The sequence below is a fragment of the Silurus meridionalis genome, chromosome 15 (genome assembly GCF_014805685.1).
Source record: "Silurus meridionalis isolate SWU-2019-XX chromosome 15, ASM1480568v1, whole genome shotgun sequence".
NCBI lineage: Eukaryota > Metazoa > Chordata > Actinopteri > Siluriformes > Siluridae > Silurus > Silurus meridionalis.
In genome coordinates this window covers 14,993,185-15,013,012 of record NC_060898.1, presented here as the reverse complement: position 1 = coordinate 15,013,012, position 19,828 = coordinate 14,993,185, and the positions used below count along the sequence as shown (strand labels likewise).

Below are 19,828 nucleotides of genomic sequence, written 5' to 3'. Positions count from 1 at the left end.
AAAACCCACCCTGAACACCCTCTGTATGTTTCATTTATAATCCACCTCTCAGTACAAACTCAGATCAGACGCGCCTTTTCTTTTCCGAGGTGAGCAATATGTACTTTGTCTTCTAACTTCTTTATAATATTGTCATTCTATATATATAATATTATATAATATTGTCCTCATCCTTTATAATCCTTATAAATAATTACACTTAATGTGCATTTTTAAGAGAGAGATTTGTTTAAATAAATACCTTCTTTCATGCTAGTCCAAATGTTAAAGAAAATCACATTTCACTGTCATTTATTAAGCGTGTTCTTTTGTTAGGTGAGTTACACTAAAACAGAATAAAATAATTAAGGATTGTGTTAACTGCATCATTAATCAAACCTATGTAAATATATATACTTATTTGTCCTTTTAGATTGTTTATAATATGACATATTGAAATGAACTATTAATACTGTTATGTGCACAACACATATTTACTGTCAGCCTGGTTATTTATTTATTGTACATATGTCAGCTGTATTTTTCTTACTTTGCAAGTCTCTTATCACTCCCTCTTTCTCTCTGGCCATTCACCACACCCATGAGAGCTACAAGCTAATTAAAATAAAGAAATTAAAGTGAACATTTAGTTTTTTCAAACAATTGGCAAAGGTATGTAAATATTATTAGATTTATCTTTAACCTTTTAATCAATAAGAGTAAAGAAACCAAGCAGTTTATGAAACTGCTTGGTGCCCACCTAAATGTGGCATTGTTTCAATAATTGGTCTGTTTTTGAATAATTAGCTTGAAGACAGTTGCACAATGTCTATAAGGCTAATCTATGTAACTTTGACTGCAGTCACTTATATGACTAGATAACAAAAATATATTTTTACCTGAGCAAAATATCATGCTTGAAATTTCATACTTGAATGTGATTAAGTAAATCTTTACTTTATCCAAACATCTACTGTTTTACCCAAGTTTAACTAGAGAGTGTTACAAGGAATTTGGGAGTTTACAGAACTGTTAGTTTGTGTAAGAAATGAAACAGGAAAACTTTTGACTTTCATTTATAACACCACTCTTAAAATGATGTTTCAATGATGAAATGTAATAATATTTTATAAATAACTGTAGAAAATATGTCAAGCTCAATGAATTGAGAGAGTTTTAATTTAGTAAACACCTCTAATCCCTGCTCTTTGGCTTCTTGAGTTTTCAGTTTAGTTAGTATAGTGGAATTTACTCAGCATTCAGCTATATACACCCTATTAAAAAGAAAGAAAAAGAAAAACTATAATCACTGCTTTGAGGTGTAAGAAGACATTTATTTAACATTGATGAAATAAATTTTCATTAGTAGCGCATTTGTAGATGTAGCAAGATCTGTGACTTTTCCCACTTTTTAATTATTTTTTATTTTTGCATCTAATTGCAGTAATTTGAAAATAACACCCGAAACACCATCATGTGGGCTGAAGATGATTTGGGTCCAGGAGTTCCCTGTCTCGAAAGCTGGTCAGAACCTACTGATGGAAAAGTTTACAGAATGTATCATGGTACCTCTTCACATGCTGCTGCTCAAATCATGAAAACCGGCTTTAAGCAATCTTCGGGTGGCATGTTAGGGCGTGGTGTGTACCTCAGTCGTGATCTTGATAAGGCCAGTAGATACCCTTTGGATCTCCTGAGCACCAGAGAGTTGTTATAAGAGTGAGAGTTAGGGTTGGAAAAGTAAAGAAAATTGATCATCAAGGTCACCCACTGCAGAAAACCTGGCATAATCACGGCTATGACACTGCTTGGTGTCCTCCTGGATGTGGCATGGTTCGAAGTGGTCTGGAAGAAGATTGTGTGTGGGATCCAAAACGCATTGAGGTCATCGATGTAATTCGCCCAAGTACAGAAGAAGAACTAGCCAATAAGTGTGAACTGCTGTAGAAATTGTATAAATGTCAAACACATTTTTGACAAAAGATTATTGTAAAGCAATTACAATTCAGCAATTTTGTGTATTAACACTTAATTTCTGCTTGTCTTATTTACTATCATTAGGAATTTACAGAACAGCAGCACAGATACTTTTAATAATAAGATCAGAAATAAGAAAGCCATAGGATTATAGCCAACATAACTGATGAACAAAATACCAACAAAATGATGTCAATATATCAAAAATATTACGTGTATGAATATATACAGTATACCAGGGGTTTCAAGCTCAAATTCACAGTGGGCCAAAATCAAAAACTGCGACGAAGTGAATATACCAAACTCGATATTTATTGAAAAAATGACTGCAATTGTGCATGTTTTCCGTCTCTTCAGATGTGTAATTATAAACACATGAGAAATTAAATTTGAAATAAAACACACATCAGTGGTATTCATTTCTTATTCTCTCTCTCTCTCTCTCTCTCTCTCTCTCTCTCTCTCTCTGTAGCATTTCAAATTCTTTTTTAATGTAAATCCTTTTTTCACAGGCCAACAACAAAACAACCAAAAAATAATTTCCTTCAATAAAAAAAACAACCTTTCAACTATTAACTGTCCATGCCTTGGAGTAGAAAAAGTTCATAAAGACAACATTTATTCAAGCTCAGTTTCTACACTTTGATTTACTCTGATTGTTTGAAGACAGATACCTGCATCATGTCTGGGGTTTGGCTCTGATCTGAGCATCATGTCTGGGTTTAGGCTCTGAGCTGAGGAAATCCTCAGGATTGAGTGAAGATGTTCATCAGTGAGACTCCTGAGTGGTGTTTTGTTCATCTTCATTAAAGAGAACAGTTACACACACAGATATGTGCTGCTGAACATAGAGAGGATTTGAGCAGCTTGTACACAGAGTTGGAGCAGTGTGTCAGGGAGAATCATGGAAACTGTGCAGCACACACAGAGTCGTACTTTGACTTGAGCGTGTCTCTACACTGGAGTTCAATCAGCTCCATTTGGAGGTTGGTTGGTGCGCTTTCCACGTCAACCACAAAAGGATTACTGAGCAGTTCAAATCTGCATTTCTGGGCTTCAAAGTCGGTAAATCACCGGGTAAATTCAACGCTAATTACACTGAGTTTTTCAGCGGTCTGGACTGACGCGCCAATCCACTAAAAAGCATTCTGGGATTTGTAGTATTAGCGGTGTATGCGCTATATACTGGCGGGCCAGCTCTAATACACATTTGATATGACCTCGCGGGCCAAATATAATTACACAACGGGCCACACACAAACACACACACACACACACACACACACACACACACACACACACACACACACACAAACGTGTCTATGCATTTGCTGCTTTCATTTAATTTCCTGTGGAAATTTCTGTGAAGCACTTCAGATGAGCTCGGCAGCAGTTAGGTATGACTCATTGCTATAATACAATTGCCTATAAACTGAAACTAGGAATTTACCACATGAAATCACCCAATAAATTAAAAGAATACATTTCAATTCACTTCTCATATCTGATTTTTTTTTTTTAATGGATGTTTTTCATGGACTGATTGATAGTGATTAAGGATATTTCTCACTGAAAGATTTCTGATGTTTTTACTTAATACAAAAATTATTTGTTTCTTGCTTCTATGTAAATTGTGTAGATCAACAGCAGGACGGGGTGATGAATCAGATTCACTTTTAGCACCCTCAAAGCATTATTTTCCAAATTGAGCACGTCCTAGAGTGTTTTACACCTCTCATTACACAGCAGTATGCTAATGATTACAGTTTAATTCATTGATTAAGGCATGGCATTTTATTCATTTCAAATGTAATGAATATCCACAATACAAGTTCATTTTACATTTAAGTCATTTGGCAGATGCCATTATCCAGACCAACTTACAATTCATACAACTGAGCAGTTTAGGGTTAAGTATAGCAGCTGAAAACTCTTTCACAAGTTGCTTTATATTCTGTTCCTTGGCATTATTGAGCACAGAAATGGTGTTAAGAAATGAAGACCTCTGTCCCATTATTAACTGCTAAGCAGGGCATAGGCAGAACAGGCAAATGCTAAGGGCATTATCCAAAATAATAATAATAATAATAAAAAATAAAAAAGACAAAGCTATACAGTTTCTGTGTGAATTTTTTAACACAATAATTATTGGTGGATGGGCTGTGAGGCACGGGGCACCAGGTAAAATCTTTCCTAGGGCAGCATATTGTCCAAGGCCAGCCTTGTTACTAAGAGAAATGCTATTCTTTTGAAGCTAAATACAGTGGAACCCGGTTATGTCGATGTCCTAGGGGGTTGCCAAAAAGCATCGAGGTAACCGATGATCGAGATAAACGAAAATCAAAATGGCGGCAATATATTAACGTGCTTGAAATTTCTTTATGTACATGATGTGCGTTAATAAATGAGAATGTGCATGCACGTGTTTTTGAAGGTTTTTTTACACAACAGCGTTGCCGCGATTTGTTTGATGAAGGCATGCCCCCCCCACCCCCAGTATACAATACAACACCTGTAGCAGCTGTAAGACTTGATTTTTCCGCCACTTTCGCGAGTTCTTCTGCGGCTGCATCGAGATAACCGACGTTAAATGGCAAATTTTCCCCCCTTGTGCTTGAGATATTAGGGTTCGGCGACATAAAAAAAGTCGACATAACCGATAAAAAATGCTTAGACAAAGCGAGAATTTGGCGGTTCCACTTCAAAAACGTCGACTTAATAGGGTTGTTGAGGTAACCGAGGGTGAGATAACCGGGTTCCACTGTAATAAGACACAGAGAATTTCATAATGTTGTGTACTTTTATTTGCCACATATATGATTTCTAACAATATATATACATATATATATATATATATATATATATATATATATATATATATATATATATATATATATATATATAGTATATATATACTTTAGCAGTATATACATATGTATGTATTTCCTTTTTAACACATTTAACAATACAGAACATTTCAAAGCACCATTACAGACAACAGGACAACAGAATGCAATCTAAGAGACACTACTGAGCAAAACCTGTTAAATATTCAATTTTGTGTAATAAATGTTGTGTACTTTTATTTGGCACAGACATGATTTCTAACAGAATCTTGCATCAGAAACATATGGGACAATATTCCTTTTCCAAAACTTTAGCAAATGGTCTTCTGAGTTCCCAAATGTATACAGACAGAAGACAAGATGCTTCACTGTGGTAAACATGGCCCTGTCCTAACTTTTTTGAGAACTGTTGCAGCCATCACTTACAAAATTACCTTGGTTTTTCCTTAAAATGGTACATATATTCTCAGTTAAAACATTTGATATGTTTATTTGTTTTATTGAGAATAGAATATGGATTTATGACATTTGCATATCATTGTATTCTGTTTTTATTTACATTTTGCACAGTGTCCCAACTTTTTTAGATTTGTGGTTATTATGTATATGTATATATGTCTATTTTTTATTATTATTTTTGTCTATTTTATTTACTTAGAATGATTTAAAATATATATTTAATTATATGATTATACAATATATATATATTATATGATTTAAATATTGAAACTTGAAACTTCCACATCATTGCATTCTGTTTATTCACAATGAAATGATGTAGAAGTTTCACATATCAAAATTTAGTCAGAATACAACATGGATGACATATCAAATGTTTAAACTGAGAAAATTGCTAATTTTAAGAGAAAAATTTTTTTATTTCAAATATCATGGCCTCACCACATCTCACATGGGACAAGGCCATGTTTACCACTGTGTGGCATCCCCTCTTCTTTTTATAACAGTCTGCAAACGTCTCGAGACTGAGGAGACAAGTTGCTCAAGTTTAGGAATAGGAATGTTGTCCCATTCTTGTCTAATACAGGCTTCTAGCTGCTCAACAGTCTTAGGTCTTCTTTGTCTCATCTTCCTCTTTATGATTCGGCAAATGTTTTCTTTTGGTGAAAGATCTGGACTGCAGGCTGCCCATTTTAGTACCCGAAGCCTTGGCCCAGAAAAACTCCTGCGCTTCTGGATCACGTTAAGATATGGCTTTTTTTTTACCTATAAAGTTTTAGTCGGCAACGGCGAATGGCATGATTGATTGTGTTCACCGACAATGTTTTCTGGAAGTATTCCTGAGCCCATGTTGTGATTTCCATTACAGTAGCATTTCTGTATGTGATGCAGTGCCGTCTAAGGGCCCGAAGATCACAGGCATCCAGTATGGTTTTCCAGCCTTGACTCTTGCGCACAGAAATGCTTCCAGATTCTTTGAATCTTTGGATGATATTATGCACTGTAGATGATGATAACTTCAAACTCTTTGCAATTTTTCTCTGAGAAACTCAGTACTATTCTGATATTGCTTCAATATTTTTCGCCGCAGCATGGGGGGAATTGGTGATCCTCTGCCCATCTTGACTTCTGAGAGACACTGCCACTCTGAGAGGCTCTTTTTATACCCAATCATGTTGCCAATTGATCTAATAAGCTGCAAATTGGTCCTCCAGCTGTGTCTTATATGTATATTTGACTTTTCCGGCCTCTTATTGCTACCTGTCCCAACTTTTTTGGAATGTGTAGATCTCATGAAATCCAGAATGAGCTAATATTTGACATGACATTTCAAAATGTCTCACTTTCAACATTTGAGATGTTATCTATATTCTATTGTGAATAAAATATAAGTTTATGAGATTTGTAAATTATTGCATTCCTGTGTAACAACTTTTTTGGAATCGGGTTTGTATATATTATGTGTATAATCTTAATGTTCTTGTTCTTCATAGGGTAAAGATTGAGCCACACCGAGTTTCGGTATTTTGTGCTTTTTTAGGTAAGAAAAGAAATAGGTATTCAAATGAAAACTGACACCCTCTGTGTACATGTTGTAAACCTGGCTTCAGAATGAGCTTAGTCATACCTGTGTTGAAAAAATGATTTTAATCCAACTTATTTAGAGTGTTTATACCAACATATTTAGCTTATAACTATTATAGAACTTGAGTTTAACAGAAATAGATTAATCAATTCTATTTGGCCTATATTTTAATCAAACTCAATCAACCTATTAATTCCAAGTAGAAAGTAAACTGATAGTCTGATACTAACATATAAAGTAGAATAGGGCTTGACTGATGCCGTGAGTGTGTCGATGAAAGTTAACAACCACAAGACCCTACAGAGGAAAGTGAGGACAGCTGAGAAGATCATCAGAGTCTCTCTCCCCATTATCATTAACCACACGCTGCATCCGCAAATCCAACAGCATTGTGGACGACCGCACACCCGTCACACACACTTCACCCTCCTGCCATAAGGAAAGCGGTTCCGGAGCATTCAGGCCGTCACATCCAGACTGTGCAACAGTTTTTTCCCACAAGCCATCAGGCTCCTCAATACACAGAACTGAAATGGAACTCACACACACACACACACACACACACACACACACACACACACACACACACACACACACACATACACACACACACACACACACACACACACACACACACACACACACACACACACACACATTCTCAATCTATTCCACCATAATTTATTTATTATTATATATACTACTTTTTTTGCACCTCTTGACTGTATTATACTGTTTTTATACTGTTTAATTGCTGTTTTTTTTTACCTCTTGACTGCTGCTACTGCTGTTTTTTTGCACTGCATTGTGTCTGTTTATATATACTCCTAGTTATAGTTTTTAAAGTTCTCTTGCACAGTACTGTATAATCAAAGTATACAGTAGGTTTACTGGTCAGCGTTATCTTGGGTTATGTGTTTAGTTTTGGGTTATGTGTTTTGTCTTGTGTTGTCTTGTGTTGTCTTGTGTTGTCTGTCTGTACTGTTTTCCTTCTGCACTGTTTGCACTAGGTTGCACTCGATGCACTTTATGTGCACCAGGGTTCTGGAGGAACGTTGTCTCGTTTTTACTGTGTATTGTGTACTACTGTGTATAGTAGAAATTACAATAAAAACCTTGATTTGACTTGAGGAGACCAGTAGGAAGGATAGGTAGATATGTAAGGTGGAGAGAGAGAAGGAGGAGTTGATGCAGGTGTGCGAAGACCATCAAATTCTTCATTATCAGTTTGTGTCTCCTGGTGGAAAACAACAGGGAGGTCAGGTGAAGTCTGTGTGCCCATCTCATTTGTAAAAGTGCATTGCAAGGAGGCAGGAAGGGGTTATCCGGAACAGTTGGGGTAGATAGGTACTCAATGAATCATGCAATCTCGGCTGCTAGGGAGTAGAGTTAAAATTGCCGATACTGTCTTCGAAGAATGCTCCTAAGAGGAAAAACAGATAAAGAGAAATTAGTGAAGGTCAACACCGCAATAACAAGACATTAGACTATTGTGTGCAGTTGGCAGAACTGGAGAAGAGACACGATAGTGTTGCATGCTGAAATAAATGAAGTTCCAGACGTGCGTGATTTGATGGGTTCGTTTATTATCTCTTAATTTTCTCTCTCTGCTTACAAATGGAAGCGCTAATTCCAAGCTTTTCACACACCAAAACTCTCCGCCTTTTTTCCTATTAACTCTTTGTTTTCAGTCTTCGCTTGCACCTTTTTTCCCCTACTAGAGCCCCCTACAGTTAGATTGCTAGCACAACATGCCTTCTTGAGCATTCATCACAGCAGTTTGAGCAGTTTCATGCATTTACACAAACATTTCTCCAAACCAGACTTTAGTCATTAAACCCATCATAAATCCAAAACACAACCATCAAAATGAACTACATAATGTAAAACAAAAAAACATCTGGGGGGGTTATTATTTTCCTTCAAAAACAGAAACATCACATTACATAAGCCCCACACTCTCCCCTCCAAAATGAATGTCGACTCGACATACCCTAGTTCCAGGTAACAATGTGTTAACATTAGAGCAAGATAGCATATAAGGGAGTCAGTTACTATACTCAATGCTATTTTGTCTTGCAACTGCCTTAGTATGACATCTATCTCCCATTTAATGTCATCCACTGGCGTAGACACCACTGGCCACATGATGTCTTAAGGATTACCTCATCATAAGACGGGTCACGCATCAAGTACTGAGGGTTGTTCACCTGCGACATGCCCTATGCTCTATATACAGACCCACATATAGCTTTTTGCATGTTTCATCAAATTTTAGCAGTCTATGTGTCAATGTCTGTTTACTGGTACTTTATTTGCATTAACTAAAACATAAGTCTATAACCTGTTCTCCATGAACTGTTTCTTACTTAAGAACAATTAACTGTGCTAACAATACTTCACACAACAACTATGAAATTAAATAACTCTCTGTGCAATAGAAGGTTTGCCTAATGTATCATACGTAAATATCATGGGTGGATGTCTTTGTCTGAAAGGATACTTTCTCTGTGACAGATGTGTTACAGCTGGGCTACCCTCATCTACCTCGTCCGATGATGTCTCTTCTCCCGCTTCTGTCATTTCATTTTCATCCCCCATTACATCTGCAATTTTTCCTGAGTTTCTTTTCCCTTCATCACATTCCTCCTCTATGGGCAGTGCCTGCTCATCATCCAGCTCCTGGCCTAGATCTCCACCCATACCTCTTAACTGGAGCTCATTCTCCTCTGGACCCAACTGGCTTGTGCCTCTGCAAGCTGCTTTGTCGACAGTGTCCTTAAGCATCTCCAGTCATTCTCATCTACTGAATCCTCTTCAGCCACCATATTTAATTGACGTGTGTGTCTTTTTCTCTTTGGTTGCAATTTGTTTTCCTTCTGGTCGCTATTGTCTATGGGTAGGAAATCACAGGGCAGCAACAAGTTTCTGTGCAGGACTCTCGCTACTCCTGAGCCACGCTCTGGCTTCACTGCATACACTGGGCCATCTTCATACTTTCTTTCTGTCACAACATAAACTTGATCCTCCCAATAAGAACGTAGTTTTCCCGGCCCACCCCTTTCTCCACAATTTCTCACCAGTACTCTGTTTCCGGGCTGGAGATCCGCTCCATATATTTTCTTATCATAGCCGTGCTTTGCTCTACTCTGTTCTTTCTGGACCGTTCTTGATGCCAATTCATACACTTCCTCCATGCGTTTTTTCCACTTGGCAACATAATCATCGTGTGAAGTTCCACACTCTCCCGGCTTCGGCCAAACATTAAATCAATGGGCAGCCTTGGGTTTCTCCCATACAGAAGGTAGTATGGAGCATACCCAGTTACTTCACTTCGTGTGCAGTTATATGCATGGACTACCTTATTTAAGGAGCTCTTCCAATCAGACTTCGCTTGACTCGGCAGGGATCTGAGCATTGACAGCAATGTTCGATTGAACCTTTCCACCTGTCCATTTCCAGCAGGGTGGTATGGGGTTGTGTGGGAGTGTTGGATACCACAAAATTCCTTCATCTGGGCGAACAACTTGTTCTCAAATTCCTTCCCCTGATCATGGTGAAGTTTGGTGGGAAATCCGTGCCTGAGAACAAAATCGCCAAAGATCTTTTCTGCTGCAGTTTTTGCTGACTTATTTTTACAGGCATATGCTTGGGCATAGCGTGTGAAGTGATCCATTAACACCAGGATGTATTCGTAGCCACCCTTACAGCCCTCTAAATGCAGAAAATCTACTGACACCAGTTCAAAAGGGTAAGTAGTTACTATATTCACCAATGGTGCTCTCGTCATCCTGTTTGGGCGTTTCCGTTTCAAACAGCTACACACTTTGGTAACGTAATGTTCCACATAACCCTGCATGTGAGGCCAATAAAATCTTTCTCGGATGAGGCTCAGTGTGCGCTCCACCCTTGGTGTCCCATTTCCTCATGAAGCTCCTTAAGCACAAACTGGAGGTATTTGCTGGGCAGCACTATCTGAGTTCGCCTGCTGATTGCCGACATAGTATTCCTTCCTCGTCCAGGTATAACTTGCTTCTCTGTCTGTACAGTACAGTCACCTCATTGCCACGGTCTCGTCTCATCAACTCTGGCCAGTGGTCTGCCATCACATACTCTCGTACCCTTTTAGCACTGGATCTTTTCTTGAGCCTCTTTCAGTTCCTCAGTTGTCACTTTAGCCATCTGTTTTTCCCCTTGTTCCTGCTCTACTAAAGAACAAACTTTTGCTAGGGTTATAGGGCACATCCAGGGTCCCTCTTCCTCTGACTTCACAAGAAGACCATCTGTGACAGCAGCTACAACTCTTGGACTGGCCTCTTGTGAACAGGCCTGCATATAACTCTCCATATCCAGCGGCATTCTTGATAGCACATCAGCATCTCTGTGTATGCGACCTGGTCTATATTTGATGGTAAAATTGTAGTCAGCCAACTCTGCTATCCATCGGTGAGTGGTGGCATTGAGCTTGGCCGTGGACAAAACATATGTCAATGGGTTATTGTCTGTATAGACCACGAAGGAGGTGGCGTAATATAGGTATTCACGGAATCGCTCACAAATGGCCCATTTCATTGCCAGGAATTCCAGTTTCCCAGAGTGTAAATGATAATTCTTTTCTGGAGCCGTTAGTGTCCGTGACCCATAGCTAATGACTACCAGTTTCCCTTGCTGCCTTTGATACAGTACAGCACCAAGTCCATCTTGTGATGCATCACAATGCAATACAAAGGGCTCTTCAAAATCAGGGTAGCCTAAGATTGGAGGGTTCAGCAAGAACTCAAGAAGTTGACTGAGGACATTTTGGTGGTGTTCTGTCCATGATATCGGCTGACTGGCATGAAGTTGAGCTGTTTTTCGCCCCTTTCCTCCTTCCTTCTTACTACCATGACTTTTATGGCTTGCTTTATTTTCTGGAAGCTTTTCCACTGACAAAAGTTCATACAGAGGTTTGGCAATCTGAGAGAATCCAGGAATATATGTGCGGTAGTAGGACAGAAACCCCAGCAGTTGTCTTAGGTCACCCACAGTTTTAGGTTTACGGTCCCTTAGTGCTTGCACAGGTGCAATCTCTTTGGAGTCCATCGTGTAGCCCCCTTTCGACACTATTTTTCCCAAGAACTTAACCTCAGACTTAAAAAGCTCGCACTTTTTAGCTGTAAGCTTTACCCCATGACTCTGGTAACGGCGTAGTACTTCTCTGACATCATTGAGATGCTCCTCGAATGTCTTACTATGTACAAGGTTATCATCTAAGTATGGAAGACAGGTGTTGTCTCTGAGTCCCAGCAAGCATTCCTCCATACTGCGCTGAAACTCAGCAGGAGCCGAGGACAAGCCAAATGGGATCCGGACCCATTCGTAAAGGCCCCAAGGTGTTATGAAAGCTGTAAAGGGTCGGCTGCCCTCTTCCACAAACCCCTGATGATACGCCTTCCCCTGATCCAGGACTGAGAACCATGTACTCCCACTTAAACTGTTCAGCATGTCTTGCACCCTAGGAATGGGATGACGGTCTGGGATGGATTTGCGATTGAGCTCCCGGTAGTCTATACAGAGACGAAGACTGCCATCCTTCTTGCGCACACAGACTACTGGGGATGCATAAGGAGAGCGAGACTTCTGAATCCATTTTTTATTTAAGAGGTCTTCCAGATATGCTTTTACCTCATTGTGCAGTGGTTTTGGCACAGAGACATACGTCGTTTTACTGGAGACGTGTCACTCAGCCTGATTTTCAGTTGGAGTGATGGGATGCACCCACATCATCCTCATCCTTTGCAAATGCTTCACATTCTTCTTTCAGCATTTGCTGAACTTTCCTTTGTTGTTCAGGTGTCAGGTGATCTATCGACACTGGTGGGTCCCACCTCTCTTTGTTAACATCTTGGCCTGTGTTGACAACATGGTGTACACCTGTCCCCTCTCTACTTTCTGTGACTACTCGCGCCACCCCATCACCACTACTGACATTCCAGTCTGCTGTTACAACGACGGGTTGGGTGTCTGCTGGGTATATGGCTCTGACTTGCTGTACTCGTCCCAGGACCGTACGGGAGGCGAGTAATATCCCATTTGGTGTTGTTGGTAACTGGGATCTGTACTTTTGTTAAGTTCCACTTCTGAAGACTAACTACCATCCTGGCTACATTTAGCCCCTCAGGCCACTGTGGAATATCTTCTGGTTCAAACAGGACTTCCTGTTTTGCAGCAAGCTGACCAGTCCTAACATTACAACTTACTGTTGTCGTCTGTCCTGCTGCCACTATTATGTTTATCCTTCCCACCTTTACTATTCCCTCTCTTTCCGCTTGGTCCCCGTTCTGCATCATTTGGATCAGTGCAACAGATTTTCTGCCGTTGAATGAGAAAGCTTCCTTTACCACTTCTGAGACAACATCAGGGTGCTGCTCCATTCCTTTGACACCAGATGCTGTATCACATTGTAGCCAATGATTGAGGCTGCCCCACGCCTTGCTCCTTTGAAACAAGCACTGGCACCGGCAGTTCTACCTGAGCCCCTCTTTTTGGCCCTAGTTGGAGTTTCAGCTCCACCCATCCAGAGAAGGGAATGTCGGTTTGGTTTGCTGCTTGACCAATGAGTGTTTCACCTTCACTCAATAGTTCACTCAGGCTCCGTGTCTGTAGATGGGGAAGGCAAGTATTTTTAAACTCGTCATTGATGATGGTCACCTGCGATCCAGTGTCCCAGAGCGCCTTCACCGGCACACCTTCAAAGAAACAGTCAACCATACATCTTGGACCAATGAGTTTATCCAGTTTAGCTTGACGCTGCAAAGGAATGTGACTGATGTAGGTGGTAGCTCTGGCATGCTCAGCCTTTCCTTTTTGTTCAAGTTCTGCTTCCAGTTGTTTAATTCTTTGCCGCAGGAGCTCTTGGGTTTTCTCTTGTGGATCAATGTAGTTCAGAATGGAGGTGGAGCTTTCTGGTTTCATTGAATGGACAGATATCTTTACATCGCTTCTCCCCTCAGCTGGATTCTTTATTGCTCTACAACCGCGGGCAGCATGGCCCACAGCTCCACATCTGAAGCAGTGCTCACATCGATCCTCCTCACCTTTCTCCTGACAAGCTCTGCACCCCTTCCGGTAGCGGCCTCTTTCCTTGGTTATGTGTTCAGGAGGGCGATTTTGAATCCTCCTGAGTTCTGCAACTTCCTCTATCAGGAGTTTAACCATCTCATATAGCTCTGATTCTTTCTGTCCCTCCATTGCTGGTGCCTCTTTGCCTCTTCGCCTAAAGATGTCACTTGGCTGCTTATTAACCAGATCTTTGGTGGTCATATCAGCCTGCTTGCCAGAATGGGACTGCATTTCTGAACACAGCTGGTGTACTTTTGCCACTTTGCTCCCTGTGTTCTTCTTTTGTTTATTTAGTCTCTCCGTCTCGTCACCAGCTGCTTCATTTGTTTTGTTTATCAGCATTTCATCCGAGATCTCTGAATCATCCAGATACGGCCTCAGCTGAAATTTTATATGATCACTGCTCAAACCTGTCCCCACTGAGCGTAAGAACTTTTTCTGAATATGCTCTGTACTAAAATATTCACCACCTTCTTCACACGTGCGCAGCAACCTCTCTTTTAACTCAATAGCTCTAAATAGGAAGGCTTGTGGAGACTCGTTTGCATTTTGTGTAATGTTCAACAATTTGTAGTACAAGTCAGTAGAACTGTCCTCCTTGAAATGTCCCTTTAATATTACTTTCAGCTGTGAGAGAGTGAGATCTCTTTTGATTTCAAGCATATTGCGTAAGCTTAGTCCTGGGCTAATGGCTTTTATTACAGCTTCAATAATTTCTGCCTCATCATGGCCCCTTCTCAATCCTTTATCCACCTGATGCATTAAATTAGTGAATGACAGCTTGTCCTTTTGTCCGACCTCTCCAATCTGTCCGCTGATTTTGAAATCTCTCCTCACAGTGACTTCAGGGGCAAGACCAATAAATGATTGCTGTTCAATGGGTCTACTCCGTCCTGCTCCAGCATCTTTTACTTTAATTTTTCCCATTACTGTATTTCCAGAATGCAAATCCACCTCATTCAGTAAATCGTTTGCTGTCGGAGAGATATCTGTCACGGTTTTATCGTTGGCGCCATTTTCCACTTTCTCCCTCTCTAGCTGCGCCTCCATAAAAGTTAGCATTGAACACATGTAGCGCTTTGCTACATCTTCTTCCTCGCTATCCATGATAGCATCGACAGACTCTGTGACTATATTAATAAGTGCGCGTTTAGTAATGACATGCCCGGTAGGGATTTTGTTACACTCACATACCTCCTTCACTTGGTCTAGCCGCAACAACCACAACCTTCCTGTCACGCGTTCGCTAGCGTTTCTAGATCCATCGAGAGCCGGTATGCTAGCTTACTCAACCGTGAATCTCTGCTCTTCAATTCACTTGCTCCGTTCCCACCGGGTGATCCCTTAAACTCGCACTTCTTAGAAATCCCAGCGGTGCCTCCAAGTTTGTTGCATGCTGAAATAAATGAAGTTCCAGACGTGCGTGATTTGATGGGTTCGTTTATTATCTCTTAATTTTCTCTCTCTGCTTACAAATGGGCGCTAATTCCAAGCTTTTCACACACCAAAACTCTCCGCCTTTTTCCTATTAACTCTTTGTTTTCAGTCTTCGCTTGCACCTTTTTTCCCCTACTAGAGCCCCCTACAGTTAGATTGCTAGCACAACATGCCTTCTTGAGCATTCATCACAGCAGTTTGAGCAGTTTCATGCATTTACACAAACATTTCTCCAAACCAGACTTTAGTCATTAAACCCATCATAAATCCAAAACACAACCATCAAAATGAACTACATAATGTAAAACAAAAAAACATCTGGGGGGGTTATTATTTTCCTTCAAAAACAGAAACATCACATTACATAAGCCCCACAATAGCAAGCCTGTGAATGTTATCTCATAAGACCTGTAAGACACAGTCAGCTCTAAGGCACATATAACATAAATACTAATATGAATAAGTAAAACAATAGTTGAGCATATATGAATATATAATCCATGTAGGAGGACATTAGCTTAACTCAAGAACAGTAGAATGTAAACAGCAATAAAAATGAGAATAAAAGATGCAGGAGGAAAAAGGGACCGCAAGCACGGAGGATAAGAATAAAATGAGGAAAAACCTAAGGAAGAGAGGGTTTTATACAAATGCAATTTTTTAAATGTCTAACAGAACTAGGCCAAAAATAAGGGTAACTGATGGGATTGGGAATCTTTGGAACTTGATCATCTTACTTGATATTGAGTGACCACCTCCTATGAGCTCATTGGAACATGATGTGATTGCAATTAAGAATTTTGCTTCTCCTTGTCCAAGGCTGAAGATCCTTCATTGGTTTTAAAGGTCTATTCTATTCTATTCTATTCTATTCTATTCTATTCTATTCTATTCTATTCTATTCTTAATAATAATATTATTAATAAGAATAAAATAATAATCTTTATACCTGATATATACCTAGTGTTCCAACACCTGACACACCTTATTTTATTTATTTCATTATTTAGATGTGATTATAGAGAAGACATGTTCTATAAATTATACATAATGTGTTCCAGTATGAATACTGCTTATAAATCTTCTCTCCTTAGAAATATTTGCAAAAAATAGGGCCTTTTATACAATGCTTGACAAAATAGGAAAAAATTAAATAAATAATGGTGAAAAAATGTTGAAGAAAATCACAATTTCTTTAGCCTGTCACTTTTGTAGGTGTTAATTAAACAGATAAGTAAGACCTGGATTTGTGTTTGTCTGGGTGTATTATGACTGTGTAAAGTCTAAAAGGCAAGTCACTGCTATATAACCAAGCTGAACCTTTAAACTCAAGCACAGCACAGTACCACACCCGATGAAAGCTACATGCTGAAGAAATGAAAGTGAAGAGAATGAAACCTTGTCTTCTATTTGCAGTAGTAGTGTTACATAACAAAACAGGAATTTCAAAATAAAACACTGTGTACACCCTCTGTATGTTTCAGTTATAATCCGCCTCTCAGTACAAACTCAGATCAGACGCACCTTTTCTTTTCAGAGGTGAGCAATATGTACTTTGTCTTCTTACTTCTTAATAATATTGTCCTTCTATATATTATATTATATAATATTGTCCTCGTCCTGTATAATCCTTATAAATAATTACATTAGTGTATTTTTAAGAGAGAGATTTGTTTAAATAAATACCTTATATCATGCTAGTCCAAATGTTGAAGAAAATCACATTTCACTGCATTTATTAAGCGTGTTCTTTTGTTTGGTGAGTTACACTGAAACAGAATAAAATTATTAAGGTTTGTGTTAACTGCATGTGCTATGGTTGTATTGTGTGAAGTGTACAATACATTAATCAAACCAAGCTGAACTAACCGATGGATAAACCTATGTAAGTGTATATACTTATTTTTAGTTGTTTATAATATGACATATTGAAATGCACTATTAATACTGTTATTTGCACAACACTCATATTCAATGTCAGCCTTGTTATTTATTTATTGAACATCTGTCAGCTGTACTTTTTTACTTTGCAAATATCTCTCTTCCGTTCTCTCTCTGGGAATTCACCACACCCATGAGAGCTACAAGCTAATAAAATTAAAGAAATTAAAGTAAACTTTTAGTTTTCTTAAACAATTGGCGAAGGTATGTAAATATTATTAGATTTATTTTTAACCTTTTAATCAATGAGAGTAAAGACAATTTTAAACTATGGTTATGTGCATGAAACTGTTTGGTGCCCACCTAAATGTGGCATTGTTTCAATAATTGGTCTGTTTTTTTTTATTATTTTTGATCATATAGAAAGTTGCACGATGTCTATAAGGCTAATCTATGTAACTTTGACTGCAGTCACCTATAGGACTAGATAAAAAATATAATTTTTTTACCTGAGCAAAATATCACGCTTTAAATTTCATACATGAATGTGATTAAATAAATATTTACTTTATCCAAACAATTACTGTTTTACCCAAGTTTAACTAGAGAGTGTTACAAGGGATTTGGGAGTTTACAGAACTGTTAGTTTGTGTAAGAAATGAAACAGGAAAAACTCTTGACTTTCATTTATAACACCACTCTTAAAATGATGTTTAATTTTAATTCAATTTGATTTTATATAGCTAAATTAGAAACACAGAAATGGATTGCCGTTACAGCCCAGTAATAATATCTTATAAATTACTGTAGAAAATATGTCAAGCTCAATGAATTGAGAGAGTTTTAATTTAGTAAACACCTCTAATCCCTGCTCTTTGGCTTCCTGAATTTCCAGTTTAGTTAGTACAGTGGAATTTACTCAGCATTCAGCTATATACACCCTATTAAAAAGAAAGAAAAATGATCACTATAATCACTGCTTTGAGGTGTAAGAAGACATTTATTTAACATTTATGGAATACATTTTCATTAGTAGCGCATTTTTAGATGTAGCAAGATCTGTGACTTTTCACACTTTTTAATTATTTTTAATTTTGTTTGCATCTAATTGCAGTAATTTGAATATAACTCCCAGAACACCATGAAGTGGGTTGAAGATGATTTGGGTCCAGGAGTTCCCTGTCTTGAAAGCCGTTCAGAACCTATTGATGGGAACGTTTACAGAATGTATCATGGTACCTCTTCACATGCTGCTGCTCAAATCATGAGAACCGGCTTTAAGCAATCTTCGGGTGGCATGTTAGGGCGTGGTGTGTACCTCAGTCGTGATCTTGATAAGGCCAGTAGATACCCTTTGGATCTCCCTGAGCACCAGAGAGTTGTTATAAGAGTGAGAGTTAAGGTGGGGAGAGTGAAGAAAATTGATTATCAAGGTCACCCAATGCAGAAAACCTGGCATGATCAAGGCTATGACACTGCTTGGTGTCCTCCTGGATGTGGCATGGTTCGAAGTAATCTGGAAGAAGATTGCGTGTGGGATCCAAAACGCATTGAGGTCATCAATTTAATTAGCCCAAGTACAGGAGCAGGACTATTCTCTGGTCGCTGAACTGCTGTAGAAATTGTATAAATGTCAAAAAATGTTGACAAAAGATTATTGTGAAGCAATAAAAATTATGCAATTTTGTGTATTAACACTTAATTTCTGCTTGTCTTATCTACTATCATTAGGAATTTACAGAACAGCAGCACAGATACTTTTAATAATAAGATCAGAAATAAAAAAGCCATAGGATTATAGCCAACATAACTGATGAACAAAATACCAACAAAATGATGTCAATATATCAAAAATATTACGTGTATAAATTTATACAGTATACATACACACACACACACACACACACACACACACACACACATACACACACACACACACACACACACACACACACACACACACACACACACACACACACATATGTGTCTATGCATCTGCTGCTTTCAGTTAATTTCCTGTGGAAATTTCTGTGAAGCACTTCAGATGAGCTCGGCAGCAGTTAGGTATGACTCATTGCTATAATACAATTGCCTATAAACTGAAACTAGGAATTTACCACATGAAATCACCCAATAAATTAATAGAGTACATTTCATTTCACTTCTCATATCTGAATATTTTTCTAATGGATGTTTTTCATGGACTGATTGATAGTGATTAAGGATATTTCTCCCTGAAACATTTCTGATGTTTTTACTACATAAAAAGCAAAAATTATTTGTTTCTTGCTTCTATGTAAATTGTGTAGATCAACAGCAGGATGGGGTGATGAATCAGATTCACTTTTAGCACCCTCAAAGCATTATTTTCCAAATTGAGCACGTCCTAGAGTGTTTTACACCTCTCATTACACAGCAGTATGCTAATGATTACAGTTTAATTCATTGATTAAGGCATGGCATTTTATTCGTTTCAAATGTAATGAATATCCACAATACAAGTTCATTTTACATTTAAGTCATTTGGCAGATGCCATTATCCAGACCAACTTACAATTCATAC

The 19,828-nt window shown here is 38.5% G+C and overlaps 1 protein-coding gene across 1 annotated transcript; it reads left to right on the top strand.

Moving 5' to 3' along the window:
* LOC124398290 lies at positions 1-18,967 on the top strand. Its single transcript, XM_046868393.1, is given in 4 exon segments — positions 1-89; positions 1,424-1,669; positions 1,672-1,910; positions 18,457-18,967. Coding segments are annotated over 3 exon segments (873 nt in total). The 5' UTR covers positions 1-89; positions 1,424-1,453; the 3' UTR covers positions 18,875-18,967.
* Positions 18,968-19,828: the final 861 nt, after the last annotated feature.